At 45.0% G+C, this 16,187-nt stretch overlaps 1 protein-coding gene across 1 annotated transcript in view; it reads right to left on the reverse strand.

The window, feature by feature from the left end:
* The window catches only part of dcc (DCC netrin 1 receptor), a 216,218-nt gene extending 203,805 nt beyond the window's left edge, over positions 1–12,413 (reverse strand). The window contains 1 exon segment of the mRNA XM_048259294.1: positions 12,029–12,413. Coding sequence (XP_048115251.1) covers positions 12,029–12,119 — 91 coding nt within the window. The 5' untranslated portion in view covers positions 12,120–12,413.
* Positions 12,414–16,187: the final 3,774 nt, after the last annotated feature.

The raw sequence follows: 16,187 nt of genomic DNA on the forward strand, positions 1-16,187 counted from the left end.
TCTCTTTCCTACGCTGAGGACACTGCAAGGGACTAAACAGCGGTATGACTAGCCAGGATTCTGCTGTGCCAAACCCATCTCTGGAATAGCGCAAGACTGAGAGGCAGGGGGAAAAACAACAACTCAACTACGCATTTAATAAAATATGTACCCTGGGTTGAATCCAGGGAAGCATTCTGGCTGGTTTAGTGATTGGGCAGTTGATATTATGGGAATCAGGGGGGACGCACACACAAACACTCACATACACTATCACACACACTCTCTCTTATCACACACACACACACACACACACACACACACACACACACTGCACAACAGCGGCTGCTATTTCTCTGCCAGCGGTGCATGACTAAATTTGACAGCATGAAGTTCCCGCCGCAGTGAGATGAACCTTGCGCGACCGACAGGCCGTTAATCATGGGCACGCACGAATTAGCATTCCGCCGAGCGCTAGGCTGCTATAGGCTAGTGCTGATGAAGGAGCACTCAGGTCCGACACTCCATCACGGAGCAAAGGAGGCTGAAGCAGAGCCGGTCCATCCTGCAGATAAACACACACAGACGCAGACGAGACGCGGCAAACCTCACACCCACCACTCTAGAAATGATCACATGAGCTGATGGTGTAAGAAACACAAAAACACACACTTTCTCTCTCTCTCTCTCTCTCTCGACATACACACAGACATCCACACACTCAGTCCTCTCCATCCCCATCTACTCCTTATAAATGACCACACTCATAAATGACCACATGCAATACTGTCTTAGTCTCAGGGAACACATACACACACACATGCACACACACACACACACACACACACACACACACACACACACACACAACACACATGCAATCAGTGTACATGCACTCCTTAAAATGACCATATGCACTACCATCTCAGAGAGCACACACACACACACCCACACACGCACACACACGCACACACTGGGCTGATGTGTTCCAGGCCTGACAGATGGAGTGGTGAGTGGTGATTGTGATGGAAATGAGGGCTGACCCTTTGAACACACGGCTCTTTTCACCGTCTCGTGTCATCAGCTTGCTTTTTATTTCTCCCGGGTCACATGTGTGGAGTCTGTCTCTTATTCCCTGCCCTCCTCACCCTCAAGACACCACCACACACACACACACACACACACACACACACACACACACTCATTTTTTACCTCCTCTCATCCCTTGTTTCCCCTCAGCCTCTTCACCTCCTTTGTACTCCACTCCTCTGTGCATTCCTTGCTGAGGCACAAAGGGCCATGTTGCCTGCTGACATCTAAATAACGCCATTTTCTGACATCTAAATAACGTTTCATGTCACTTTCAGAACAGGGGTTTGAAAGTCCAGGAAATTCCATGTGTCGAATGAAACAACAACCATGTGTTTTTAAGGAGGCCCATACCCCCAAAACACAGACTAAAAATATGAGGAATAATCACATTATCACACTTTGGACAAAAGCATCTGCGTACCATAAATAGACATAAACATTATCAAAAAACTGGACAGGAAATGTTCCCAAGTAAAGTAAAACCCTCAAATGTCACAGTAGGTGCATAGGGTACAGGATACAGCCACAAGGACGGCTATTTTTAAACATGAGGGAATGTGAACAAGGCCAAAGTACACAAACGGAAGCCATCAAAACAATCGCCCGGTATAACCTACAGTGAAAATCTTTCTCCTTGGTCCTCTTAAACCTAGACCTTCTACTGTTGTATCTATGACTCATATTAGTGCATGTTGAACTGCAGTATACTGCAATGTCCTGAGCATAACAATCTCATACGATGGAGGCTGAGCAACATCATCTGACAAACAGCTCTCTCACTCAACACTCTTCCTGACACCCTTGGCAAATGCCTATCTGCTGAAGTGTGTGTTTCAGCGTCTGTGTGTCAGTCAGCCTATCTAAGCACCTGGTCCTTTTCGGTGTGTCTGCCATTAGACGACTAGCTCTTAGGTGCCCAGGAAAATAGAAGGTCTGTGTTCACATATATACTCTGGGTAAATGAGTCACAATGAAAGAGAGGTGACTGTGGGCTGGGCTGTGTCAGGTCAGGTCTGACATGCTGAGAGAGAGGGGGGAGAGAGAGAAAGAGAGAGAGAGAGAGAGAGAGAGAGGGTGGCTTTACTGGCGTTGAGTGACATGAAAATAATGCAAGCAAGTCTGTGAAGTCCGTCTTGACATCTGATGCACAAGAACTGTGATCTATGTATTATTCATGTGTTCAGTGTCTTTTGTTAAGTTCACGCAAAAATGGAAGATATTGTTGCGGTGATGAGGGTGTGTGTCTGTACGCATTATGTTTGTGTGTGTGTTTGTGTGTGTGTGTGTGTGTGTGTGTGCGTGTGTTTGTTAAAACCAGGCAAAGAGAGAGTCGGGTGCAATGCACACAAACATACACACAGTGGAGAGATAACACCACTCGTAAGGTGATGGCTCTGGGGGAACCATATGTTTGTTTCAATCTTCTCTTGTGGCAGCTGTTGTGATTTCGTGGATGGATGAGGTCTGGGGGAAAATAAATATAGAAAATCTCTCACATCAATGCCACCCAATCTCTCTACAAAAAGAGTAAAAAAGAGCTTCAACAGATGTATCCAGGGGAAAAAAAGATTCTCTCTCTTTCTCCCTCTGGATCTCTCTCTCCCTCCCTTCCTCCCTCTCTCTCTCTTTCATCCTCCTTCTGCTCCTCCTCCACTCCAGTAGCCTTGAGGAGAGCAGAGACTGATGGTCAGACAGCATCTCTGGCTGACGTTTACAACCTGTTCTTGTTTACTGTTGAGCTGAGGAGAGGAGAAAAGAGGAGTTTGTTTCCCAGGTAGGGATTTCCACCCCCCGGGCCCCATTTTGTGCCTGACGCCGTTCACACACTGCCTGGGCGCTCCGAGCTCACACACTGCCTGGGCGCTCCGAGCCAATTTCCTGATGAAGACAGTGGTGAGAAGGAGGCTCCGCATGAGCAGAGCATGATAATTGAGAGCCCTCCCCATGCCCCTGCTCCACGCTGCTCCCTTGCCTCTTTTTTTTTTTTCTTCCTCCTAGCTCACCTCCGCTGCCTTATCCTCCTCTCCTTCCTTCACTTTCACACTTCCATCTCATCATCTTATTTCTACCTCTCAACTCCCACTCTCCTACCCTTCCTCTCCCCACTCCTCCTCCTCCTCATCTTTCTGCTCCTCCTCTGTCTTCTCACTCTCTCAATAGCACTCTCTCTGATATTTCATTGCCACTCTACCCTCTATCTCTCAAAGCCATACAGGCTCTTTTACTTTTCTCCTTCTCCTCACTTCTTCCATTTTCTCTCTCTCTCTGTCTCTTTCTCCTCTCTTTATCCCTCTCTCTTTCTCCCTCTTCCAGTCACCACCATCATCCAATCTTACAGCTAGCTGTGTGTGGCATGTTTAAAATCCCCACTCTATGCTGCCATCATCACATCTCTCCAGCTCCCTCCATCCCTCCATCCCTCCATCTTCTCTCCCTCCCTCATTCCCCACTTATCCCTCCCCAATCACCGCAGCTCGTCGGTGGGGCCGTCTGCGCGGCCAAGAAGCCATCAGGTCTCCCCGCCACCTCCTCGCTGAAATCAATGAGAGCATAATCTCACCCGCCCGAGGCTGTACATCATCAATGAGCCGTTGCCAGGGCCGGGACAGGCAATCACACTGCCACCCTATTCAGCAGCAGTGGTGGCGGTTACCGCTAGTAACGCTTGCTGGACTGACACCGTCTCGACTGAGGTGTAGTCAGCAGACATAACCCCAACCCCCCCCCCCCCCCGACACACACACACAAACATACACACACACACACACACAACCCCCCAACTCCATTTTTAACATCAGATTAGATATCTGCCGCTCGTGACGTGACAGTCTTCTCAATGGAGGCTAATCTTCCCCTCACCTCTCTTTTTTATTCGCACATGGGAGAGATGGCAGATCATGATTTTTTTCTCTCCCTTTTCTTCTTGTCTTTCTCTCTACTTTCCTGACCTTTTTTTAACACGTTGCCCGTTGGTAATCACAGCCCTGGCTCCTGAGAGTACCTCTGCTCTATTCAGGCCGTTAAACATGTGCTACGTTTAATCCCAGTGCTTCTGAGGGCTGCTAAAGCTGCTAGGAAAAATATCAGGTGGGAAAATGTCACTGCAAATCCGGATAAGGGTGAATTTCATTGGCTATGGTATCATGGTATTCTACCTTTAATTAGTCATATTGCAGAACTGGGGCACCCTGTGCTGTGTCAGACCTCCCACACATCTGCTGCTGATTGGTGATCAAGGGACCAGCGCATGCACTGCAAGGAACGTTCCTACAGTAGGAACAGCAGCTATGGAGGTTACTGGCTGATAGTGCATGGCTATTGATATCACAATATCATAAAGCGTTGTTAAGCATGTGGGTATATTTTGTGACATTGTTGAGGCATTCTAACAAATGCACCCTGATGGCATCCATTTTAAACAGGAACATGCACCACCGATCAAACACCCTGGAGATAAAAACTGAATAAAGCAACAGTGAATATCACCCTTCAATGCCAAATAGAAAAAGCTATCAGGATGAATCATAACAGTTCTCACACAAAACACCTTCTGTTGTATCTGATAGGTCAAGTATCTCAAGAAAAAAACAGTCTTTTGTGTGTGTGTGTGTGTGTGTGTGTGTGTGTGTGTGTGTGTGTGTGCATGCATCCCTCTGATAAGCACCACACAAAGATAGTGGAAAATAAAATCAAAACATGTGCTTGCTTCCCGAGCAGATTTGAAATCTGTGTCACACAAGAAAGATTGTTTGACAAGTTTGCGGCACACCATCAGACACTCAAAAGCAAAGCTGTAGGACAGAACATTTCTCACAGCAATCTCCCACACACGAACACGTGAACCCCTCGATATAGCACTGCAACCATTTCATTACAAAAAACTGAGCTGCTTAACCAAATCATGACAGACAATCATATCTAAACATTGTACTATGGGGGAACATAACACACAATCTGTTTTATAGAGCCATGTCTTTATAAACCTGTCATGTCGAACAAATACAGACAGATCTACACAGTTTGTTTCTTCCAGATGTTTAACAACAGCATATGTGCATGTAAACTGTGGCTGCAACTGTACATGCTGTCAAACCCACCGCACGAAGCCTAAGAGGAACACAGGCTGAGAGTTCAAACCAGTGGCGCTGAGGAACATTCCTCTGGCGGAACGACTGTCAGCGTGGATCTCCAAACCTCACGCAAAGCAAAACCCTCATTGCCTCTAACCCCGACAAGGGTCTGGGATGTGACGGGAAACGATTTCTCCTGCCAAGTTCAGAGATTTAAAATAAAAAAAAGAAAAGAAAGGAAAGACGGAAACAGAATCTCAGGGCTGCTGTCGTGCCTCATATGTGAAGTGTCTCAGCGAATCTGAAAAAAAAAAAAATAAAAAGGGCAGGAAGTGGGACTCATCCCGAATGACTCGTGAGCGGAACTGTGAGCTGCCGAGACGGCAACTGAGACGACAGCCAAGACGATGCCACTGTCAGGACGTCTCTCCATTTTGCAGATGCGGGAGGAAGCACGTGTGGCCACGGGCTACAGTGTGTCTGGAAACCGTAGCCCGACCAAGGCCTCTTTTTCTCTGAAAAAGAAGTGCCTGTCTGAAGTCATATCCTGTGAATCCTCGAGTGCTTTCAAAAGCAATCCACCTCAAGGAGTAACAGGTAGAGGCATTTGATACAAATTTCTACCGCTGTTGAGGTACATTCTCCAGGATTACTAATGGACTCTAATTGAAGAAAAAATTGTTCTCCGGCTATTTCTCAATTGCCAGTACACTAGAACAAGTATACCTCCTCTTAACACATGCACACACACACACACACACACACACACACACACACAAACATAATCACACTAATCTGAGCACACCATTACTTTAAAACACGACAGACTGCGAGAGAAAACATCCTAACTAGCACTAGCACTAGCTCTCTTTGGTCTCTTTGCTTTGTAGCCCCTCACTGCCGTTCAGTACACTCCACTCCACAAAAGCGCAAACCTCCTCGTGTCATCTTCAATTAGCGCCCTCTCTCCTCAGCCTGTGCGGAGCCTTCCTCTAATTTGAGCTAATAAGGAGAAAAATGGCACACCCTATGGTCATGTCAGCGCCAATGTGCCTCATGATGTGCCACTCAGATGTTTATTAGCACCCTGGAGCCTGGTGAAGCAAACGTCAAACAATGTTTGCAGCAAATAAATGGGCTACGCCTCCGGTACAAGCATGACTTCACTTCACACACACACACACACACACACACACACACACACACACACTCATACTCATACTCACACACACACACACACACACACACACACACGTCATAGCTTATCCAGCCACTGTAGGTTCTAGCAGTATGGTGATGTGCCGGTCAGTTCTTAATGTGACAGTGGCTGCTCAATGCTTTTGTAAGACCAAGCGATGACCGTCCGTCAGTGTGCTCTCACGACATACACTAAAGCAGTGAATGACCGCCCTCCGTAAATGACAAATCAGTTCACAGATCACTGGCCAGGCCTGGACCAGCACAGGCTTTAGGCGCAGACAGGCAGGCGAGCACTAATCACTGATTTCCTCTTTTATTTTAATCTTGTTGAGAGTCAGTCAAGTCGAAAAGCCACACTAAGTGATGACAAGCAAATTTCTTTTTTTCTTTTCTTTTAAGGTCATGCAGAATGAGAGCACAGCTGAATCACGTCAAAAGTGTTTGGAGGACATGTTGCCGGTAACATAGCGACAATATGGCTGTAATGACGAGTCAGTGACCAACTAATCGCATCAAACTTTTATACCATTAGATAAATCTCTGTGCTAATGGAAAACCCCCACGATGAACATACAAGCGTGCACTGCATTCGTACACACACACACACAGACACAACTCTACTACAAGCCAATAACATCTTTCCCTTAAGGATTCAGAAGTACAGCAAGGAAGTGTAAATGTACGCTATGTGGCACAGCTCCGAGTGTACTGGTTACTGATCACACATTTTGCACCTTATATTGAACTCACGTTGTTTGTGGAATGTATGACCTATTACGAAAAGTCTACGATTAAGCATAATATATCTTGTTCCACACAATGACTGATGCCATTGAAGATGATGATGATGACTGACTGATGCCATTGAAGCCAGGGAGATAGCTCTACCAGAGCAGACCTCCACCAGCTCCCTACAGGGTTGAAGTCTTTGAGCAGACCCTGCCAAAAGCCCATCTGTCTCTGGCTGGCCCTGTTTGGTTACAGGCCATGGAAAAAAGAGGAGGATGAAGAGAGAGGCACCATTTCAAATGAATCACACCATCTCAAGACCCTCGCCATGACCAATCCCACAATGCACCTGAACCTGGAAACAGCAGGAGAGCCACAGTGCCAGCAGCAGGGAGTTACAGGGAGGGAAAAATAAATTCTCTGTCATTCTCTCCAGGGATGAAGCCCCTACATTGAGACTGCTGGAAAAAAGAGATTCAAGATGTCCATGCTTTTAGAGACTCAGTCAGAAAGAAGAGGGATGTAAGCCAATCAGCAGGAAAAAAAAAGGCTCAATTGAGTATTAGCGTGACACAAGCATTAAGTGTGCTTTTAAAGGCTTAAGTTGTATGAAAGGCCTGAGTTGAGTGGATTGCTAGTGTATGGAGAAGAAGTCATTTGTGAGAATCTCTATCAGTTTAAAAGTCTGATGGATGTATAAATGATCAAATGACTCTGGGCAAAATCAGATCTGTTATGCTTCTCATTGTGTAAACAACCCCACAACGGTCCAATTACTTCTGCTGGAGTTCCAGTTTTTGAGACAAGATGCTACTGCCAATATGGCAAAGTGTCTGTTGGGTACTGGGATGGAAACATTGGGTGTTGAACATATTGCAATGACAGATGTACTCAACAGTCTCAATACAAACCGGCCTTGTCACCACAGGCTGGCACTGTAACTTTAAGACGACGAACACACAATGTTTCAGTAATTACACTGAAGGGCACTAGCACTACATAAGCTAGCCTACACAACAATGCAAAGATGGCGACGATCCAACCCCAGAGAGCATGGGGTGCAGACTCTAAACAAATCCATTTACCTCAGATAAAATTAGAACAGAGGGGTGGGCACCCCGACTTGTAAATCTGTCCTAAATTAAGATAACACACTCCGGCGCAAGTGGCAGGCTCGCTCAGTAATTAAGAAGAGTGTGTTGACCGCCGTGTAACCGTGTTGCGGGCACGGAGGTGAAAGCTACCTGGTGCCACTCGGCGAGGCTCTCTGCCTGCCACTTTGTATTCACGGTGGCCTCTCTCACACTGCTAGTCTCTGCACCGTGTGTTCATCAGTGAGGAAAAAATCCACACCACTTCAAACGGAATGCATTAATTTGTGAAGACTGTGAACTGTTTTGACAAAACGCCAAGTCTTGAGGGGAGGCAGTGCATAAACATCAACAGGCCTCAGTTGATGAATTGGGTCTAAATATTATTATTTCCCAAATTAGCTTTATGAAACCTGCTAATAAAGACAGGGTATTTAAAAAATGTAGCTTCAAAATACTTCAGTCATTTCCATGTCACAAACAGCAATGAGTAAGCTAAGATAAAAGACAATGACACACATGCAGGGAAAGGTGGACCAACAGCAAGGAGAGAGAGAGAGAGAGAGTGAAAGAGAGAGAGAGAGAAAGAGATAGGATTTCAGGAATGCGTAAATCTGTTAATTCCTTATCTTTATACCATAAGTTCATTGCTCTAAGCATAGCTTACTGTACATGAATAATCATCTTCTTAATGCTATGGATGCTGTGATTTCTGCTGTAGTACAACAAACCCAAAGGAAAATAATCTCAGAAACACAGTGCATGCCCTTTTTCTGTATTGCAAACATACCATGCATTGTATCATAGGAAACATTTAGGCAGTTTAGTCAAAGTTGTATTGTTTTCTGTGGAGATAATTAATGACTGGCCAACAATTCAACAGACACAATGAAATCATCACTCCATCAAAATCAACAATCAACAAAACGAATCTGGGACACTTCAGGTGATAACCTAAGAGAGACCTCGACTGAAACCCTACAGCCAATGTCAGAACAAAGCAATTTTCAGAAACTAGTTGAACTCGACCCTGTAGGTGACCTCGTTGAAGAGGTAAAGTCAGGTACAGTATGCTCTGAATGAATGAATAATACAGTGACATTTTAAATTGACTGACTCAGTACAACACTGAGAACAAGAGTACAACAAGAAATGTGCCTACGGTCTCTGGGGTACAGCCAGATTAAATAAATGGGGTGAGCTAGCGGAATGAATGATCAAAGAAGAGATTATCCCATCGAGACGTATCTTGATGGCACACTATTTTCTCTGCAGTTTGCTGTTTCATATGTGCTGAGTATTTTTAGGATCCGCAGGGGTGGATATGGGTGACAAAGCAACACGAGTATATCATCAAAAAATAAGCTTCGGGTCTACAATTAACTCTGTTACACTCTCATGCATTGTTGCCCTGGCAACAATCCAGAAGGGTAAATGAACTGCAGGAAGAGGAGAACATTCTGGATGGGATATGGTCCCAATCTGGCACGTGCCAGATTCCAGTCAAATGTGTTCCTGAGTCAACTGTCTGAGAGAGGCAGTTGTGGGTGGGATCTGAGTGATGGCAAAGGTGACACTCTGAGGTGATACTTCAAGTAAGTTGATCTTTACAGAGAGAGAATGAACACACACTCTTGAAATGGATGTGTTGGAAACCATACAAACTGTGTTGTCCCTATCTGGACACAGGGATGTGTTAAAAACAACGTAAGTTGTGTTGTTTTCAACACATTAGTTTTAAGAGTGTACCCACGTCCATTACAGTGCTTAGGCTACTGATTACATATTTCTGTGGTGATCAGAACTGTCAACCAACTATATAACACTGCTGTTGAAATCCTGTTGACACTATGTTGAAATCATTTCACCAAGAAAAATGACTTCAGTAGGCCTATTCAAATGACATCCAAAATGGAAAGCCATACTACAATGTTGAAAATGAAACAATGGCATCTCCAAATGTTACACACATGTAAGTTTGGTAGCCTATTGACTCTATAACCATGAATAAGCTATTTCATAACCTATTTCATTTCATGTTTACAGTGCCTCTAAATAATGCTGTACACAACAGCTGTGTACAACAGCTGTGGGAGCTGTGTTAAAAAACAACGAAAGTTGTGTTATTTTCAACACACATTGTGCAACAAATAAAAAGGGGAAACAACACAAACTATGTTGTCCCCACACAGAGATGTGTTTAAATCAACGCAAGTTATTTTGTTTTAGCAGGTGTCAATCGCTTGTTTTGTAGGCTACAATAGAAGAAAATACATCTTTCTGGAAATAGAAACGTCATCGAGTCACCAACATGACAGATTTTTCTCCTTCAGTAATGAGGATGGGTCTGTTGGAGCTTCCCGCCGAGTAAACGTGGTGGTAGAGTGCACCTCTTGTGGCACTTTGGTCGAAATACATTGTGCAAACACATAGTACCAGGCAGGTCCTGGAATTCAAATTGAAGCTGTTGTTGAGTTGCCCATGAAACACATGTATAGGTTATTATTGCAATGATCGGAAACTTACAGTTACAATGTAAAAGGCCGTTGACTGACCACAGAGTGTGAAACCACGAACACTGTCATTTGAATGTGGAACGCCATGCCGCTCTCGGGCGTCATACCTAGGGAAGGCGCAGCGTTCAGTTACACCTCAAAAGGTAGCCTAACTGCCCTATTCCCCAGACTTACTTACCCTACATATGTCTGTATCAGGTGTTTTGAAAATATTCGAAAAATGTCTGTTCGTGTGGCATATTTAATATTCTATGCTTTATGAAATGAATGCGGCAATTCTGGGAAATGGCCTTATTAGAATGCGTCTAAACTGACATAATAACGTTGGTGCTTCACAACTGATGTAGCCAAGCCTATCCATACTTCCATACGTTTCCATAAACAAGCGCACCTGTTAAAATTGTAAAATAAAATCCCCATCATTTTCCCCAAAATCGGCTATCCAACGCCAAACTTACTGCAAAGCGAGATTTAGACAGGCTAAACGAAACATCCTCTTCTGTGTGACAGCGAAGGAGGTCGGCAAAATGTTATGGTACAAACACTTTTCACGAAACCAGAGTAGCGCAGAAGGAAAATTTGAATGGATCAGTGTTGGACGCATAGGGCATTCAACGTCGGCACCTACAATACATGAGTAATGAGAGGTTGTGTTTGATGTAGCCTATAATACACCATAACATCAGACAAGTCTAAGAACAAATTTAATTTGAACAGGTTACCATAAAGCTATAAACCGATTCTTTCAATTCACCACAACTGTATGATGGAATTAATGAAAATGTGCACTGACAGAAACAAAACATAGGTTGTGACAAAACTGCAAGTGACCACTAGCTATTATACAGTAGCCTAATTGCCTCTGAGCCGTCAACTAAAACGTAAAGACTCGAAGCGGGCTACTGTAGCCTAAACGCAACAGAAATGCCGAGGCAACAGAACATACAATCAACCACAGTGTCGACATCTACCTCACCATTCGTCAGCGTAAGCAATATGGGGAATATAATCAAATTAAAGAAGCCAGTAGCCTACACCAAATTGATAGAATGGGTTACCAGCTTTAGTGAACCCCTGAGTCATTCAGAGTCTGCAGAGAACGGTGACCAGTGGTTGAGCATGAGGGTGACCCCGACAATAGCTTACATTCTGAATTCTAACAACCCCATCCACTAAAAGTGAGAACTAAATGGGTAACCTGATGTTACTGATGTTAAGAATCTACCAACTCCACTTTCAAACATCACTTCATAGTCTAAAACCTGCACTCTATGGTGGCATCGGTTCCATGGACCATATTTGTCAAACACACAACAAATTTACAAAAAGTGATGTATTCGTAGAGACTTACCGAATGTTCTGCTGCTGCCACCGATAAAGAAAAACCAGATCGTAACTGATAAAAGTCTTTTCAGACCAGTACATCCAACGGCCCTCTCCATGGTTTAGCTTCAGCGATAGAGCGCCTGTCCCAAAATCATAGAAACCCCGACTCTCACTCCGTAAAATTCAATTCATGAGCTCCGAGAGAATGGAATAGGATCACCAAAACAGCCGAAGTTTACAGGAGAAAAGGTAAACAGCCCGGTAGTTTCCAAGATGGGAATCAACTACAAACTACAAACACGCTGGTTTTCCATCTTTGCAAAAGCTCCAAGCGTAAGGCAGGGGGAAATGCTGTGCAGGCTTGCAGACGGTAGTGCGGGATTCAGTCGGCACGGGAGCTGTCCACTGGTTCAGTGTGAGTACGGAGTTGGTTATGCGAATTCATTGATCTAAAGGAGGTTGCTTAAAAACCTGGAGTGGAGTCTGGAACGGAACCACTATACGGAATCGATTGTGGAGATGAACGGGAGGCTTGTGAGGTGCTCGCTGAGTTGAGCTCGTCTGCCATCTCTGGTCAAATGATGAACAATGGAAAATGATTCATATTCGTGACGTTTATCGAGATAAAGCATTTCCTTGCCATTTTAAAATATTGGTGAATGTTTTCCGTGGAACAATTTCTCTCTCACACAAATATTAAAGAGGTCATCATGATTCTTTATAGTAGGTCCCTTATGTAGTCTACTATACTAGAGAGAATAGCTCCAAATCATACAATGGAATTACCATTGTAAATCTTACACTTCATTTCCATGTATTGTTTTTTCACTACAACTTGACTGATGGCAGAGAGAAGAGAACTAGAATGGAGGATTCTATTATCAATACAAGGCATGTTTTTGAATCGCCCCTGTTATAAACACACAGTGCCTTTGTTTATTTGTGAAGCTTGAGAGGACAGAGAGTTTAGATTCCCTTCCCCTTGTGTTGACCTAGACCATCACATCCTCACTTTCCCCTCATGGACCCAATTATCCAGGTCTGTTTCTAATACTAGGAAAGACACTGATCCGTCAGGCAGACGCCACACACAAGCCAAGGTAAGCTCCATTTAGTTTGACAAGAGATATTTTAATGCTTACCAGACAAGGTCTCTCTCCCTCCCTCCCTCCCTCCCTCTCTCTCTCTCTCTCTGTCTCTCTCTCTCTCTCTCTCTCTCTCTCTCACACACACACACACATAACTCTCATCATCTCTTATGGAGTTCCCTGGTCACAGCTCTGTCCATTTTGTATTCCTCTTTAGTATTCTTATTGTTATGTCCTTTCTACTGAGGGACTGCACTTCTCATCTCAGCTACACTTTTAAAATCCATTATGAATAAAGCTGAAAAGTTCCTGCTACCATGTGTATATTACTGAGGCTGGATTATTTTGTCTAAAAACAAAACAAACAAAAAAACATTTAAGAATAGGCTCCATAATGCACAATTTTTCTGTTTCTTTTATATGCCATGCAGACTTGGAAAAACATGAAAGGCCAATTAATTCTGCGTAAAGCCACGGGCGGCTGGCTGGATTCAACAGAGTAATGGCTCGTCTCTATTCAGGGGCGTGATGAGTGTGTGTGTGTTTGTGTGTGTGTGTGTGTGTGTGTGTGTGTGTGTGTGTGTGTGTGTGTGTGTGGAGAAAGGGGGGTGGGCATGGTAATACCACCCAAAGAGGGGGAATTACCTAATAGGCTGGTTATCAGATGAAGAATTAGCAAAACTGAGCACCAAATTAGCCGGCGTGTGTCAATGAAAAGTCTGAGGACCACAGCAAAAGGAGAGAGGGGGTTGGTGGGGGGGGGGGTGTAACTCCACTACAAACAATCTTTTATCTCCTGTGGAAACATACAATAATGTGCCAATTAACAGGGGCGCATGGGCAGAGGGGGCCAGGGACGCCTGGCGTGGGTGGGTGGGTGCGTGGGTGGGGTTGGTGGGGGGGGGTTAAAGAGGGGATGGGGTGAAGATAACATACATTTCCCTCTGCTTCGCAAGATGACTATCTGTGGAATGAATGAGTGAATTGTGCGGTGGCAGTTGGGGTATTTTGTTTTTGTTTCCCGAGACAAAAAGAGAGCAAAGAGAGAAGCGAAAGAAAAGAAGGAAAGAGAGAGTGAGAGAGAGAGGGAAGACAGAGGGAGGGGAAGAGGAGTCTACGCTTGGATCACTCATTGGTATTCTCAGTTGCCTGTAAAGCCCAGTGTCTATATTAGTTAGAATGGAGAGGGAGAGATTGAACAAACTGCTCTCCTCAGCTTCCCTGGTGATTGCTTGCCCCTGCTGGATAACCTTGGTTAGCAGAATGTTGCACCATATTACAAATAAATAGCCAATGCCACACGACAGGAATATCTCAGCCGGCTTGAAAGCAACTCTACAGCGGGCGTCTCCAAACACAATTGTGTTTTGTGTGCGTTTGTGCTCGTGTTTGTGTGTACATGTCAGTGTTTGCATGTGAACGTCATAACAGAGTGCTGTTTGAGATGCATAAAAACCACAGGTCACAGGTGAGGCACACTTTTGCTGCATGCATGACTTCCTCATCTCGCCCTGGCTTTAAAAAACAAACCATCAGCCCTCCCCCTTCCTTTTCCTCCCACAATTGAATCTATGGAGGGGGAAGCTCGCAGTGCAATGCAAATTTGATTAATAACGCACGGAAGTTGTCCATTACTGGCCCGGCTCTCCGCTAGTTTCCTATGACTAATCGAGCTGAAAACCCTGAGTACAGACTCTCAGCATGGGGATGCTGGCGTTGCACGTCCTCCAGGCTCCTACAGAATCAATAGCCACCGGCGAGGCTCTTTACATGACAGTGGGGGAGAGCCGGCTGAGGGCTGAGGGCTGAGGCTGGGTGGTTTGTGCGGCTGGCGGGGAGCTGCTGGGGAGATGGTGCTGGTGGCTGGTTTATTTACGCCTCCTTTGTGTGCTGCTTTTATAGTAGCCGCACAGGCACTTTGTTCGCGCCGCAGTTTGATCTATGGTAGACCTGCTAGGCTGTTTTGTCCTTGGAGCCAAAGAAATGACCACCAAAACACCAACAACAATAACTGAGAGATATTACAGGAATTTTTCAGAAATACCACAAGTAGTCGCGGTGAATTATTTTTACTTGACACGGTGAGATGCTTTTGGAGGAGTTAATGTTTAGTATAAATATATGTCCCATTTTACTGTGCTTTATTGGCAATATACACTGTACACTGTAGGTCAAAATGGAGCCCTGGATATATCACTGTCAACCAAAGACTGTCAATAATGTCCAATGGAAGAGGTAGACCAGAAACAAGCTTCAGGCCTTGAGATACCAAGTGTATGAGAGCTGGCAGGGGAATGATAGAGAGAGTACAAGAGGGAGTAGAGAGACAGAAAGAGAAAGGGAGAGAGAGAGACAGAAAGAGAAAGAAAGGGAGAGAGAGACAGAATGGATGACTGAATGACCTAAAGCGCTAATAGGTGACAAGCATCCTGACCTTGCCCTGTCTTGTATCCCATCAACATGTGTACAGTGTGCGTTTGAGTTCATGGGGGAAGGTCACCATGTCTAGCACCTGCATAGCTTCTACTCTCAGTGTCTGACTGAATTGCTTTTTCATGTGTGTATGTGTGTGTGTGTGTGTGTGTGTGTGTGTGTGTGTGTGTGTGTGTGTGTGTGTGTGTGTGTGTGTGTGTGTGTGTGTGTGTGTGTGTGTGTGTGTTTGTGTGTGTGTGTGTGCATGTGTGTGTGTGTGTGTTTGTGTGTGTGTGTGTGTGTGTGTGTGTGTGTGTGTGTGTGTGTGTGTGCGTGCGCGCGTGCGGGAGGGGGGGTTGGGGCAGGGGGCATTAGACGGATTGTGTTACAGCAGCAAATGCCGTATGTTTGGGTGCCTGCTGAATGACCTGCTTCACAGCACCTTTCTCACTGTCAGACATGATTAGATTAATCTGTGTGGGTAATGACTCATATTAGCCAAGAGCGTGTCGATACCGCAGCGCGCTGTCAGACCGCTCTGTCATCTATACATTATTTAAGATCCGCTTGGCCCGAGCGACATTCCTGCCGAATGCTTTCTTTGCAAGCCATCCGCAGGTTTATGTATCCAGTGTGAGAGAGCAGAGCAATAAATCTGTGGCGAAACGCACCGCAGTGCCTTTT

This window comes from Alosa alosa, chromosome 12, assembly GCF_017589495.1.
Source record: "Alosa alosa isolate M-15738 ecotype Scorff River chromosome 12, AALO_Geno_1.1, whole genome shotgun sequence".
NCBI classification, from domain to species: Eukaryota; Metazoa; Chordata; class Actinopteri; order Clupeiformes; family Clupeidae; genus Alosa; species Alosa alosa.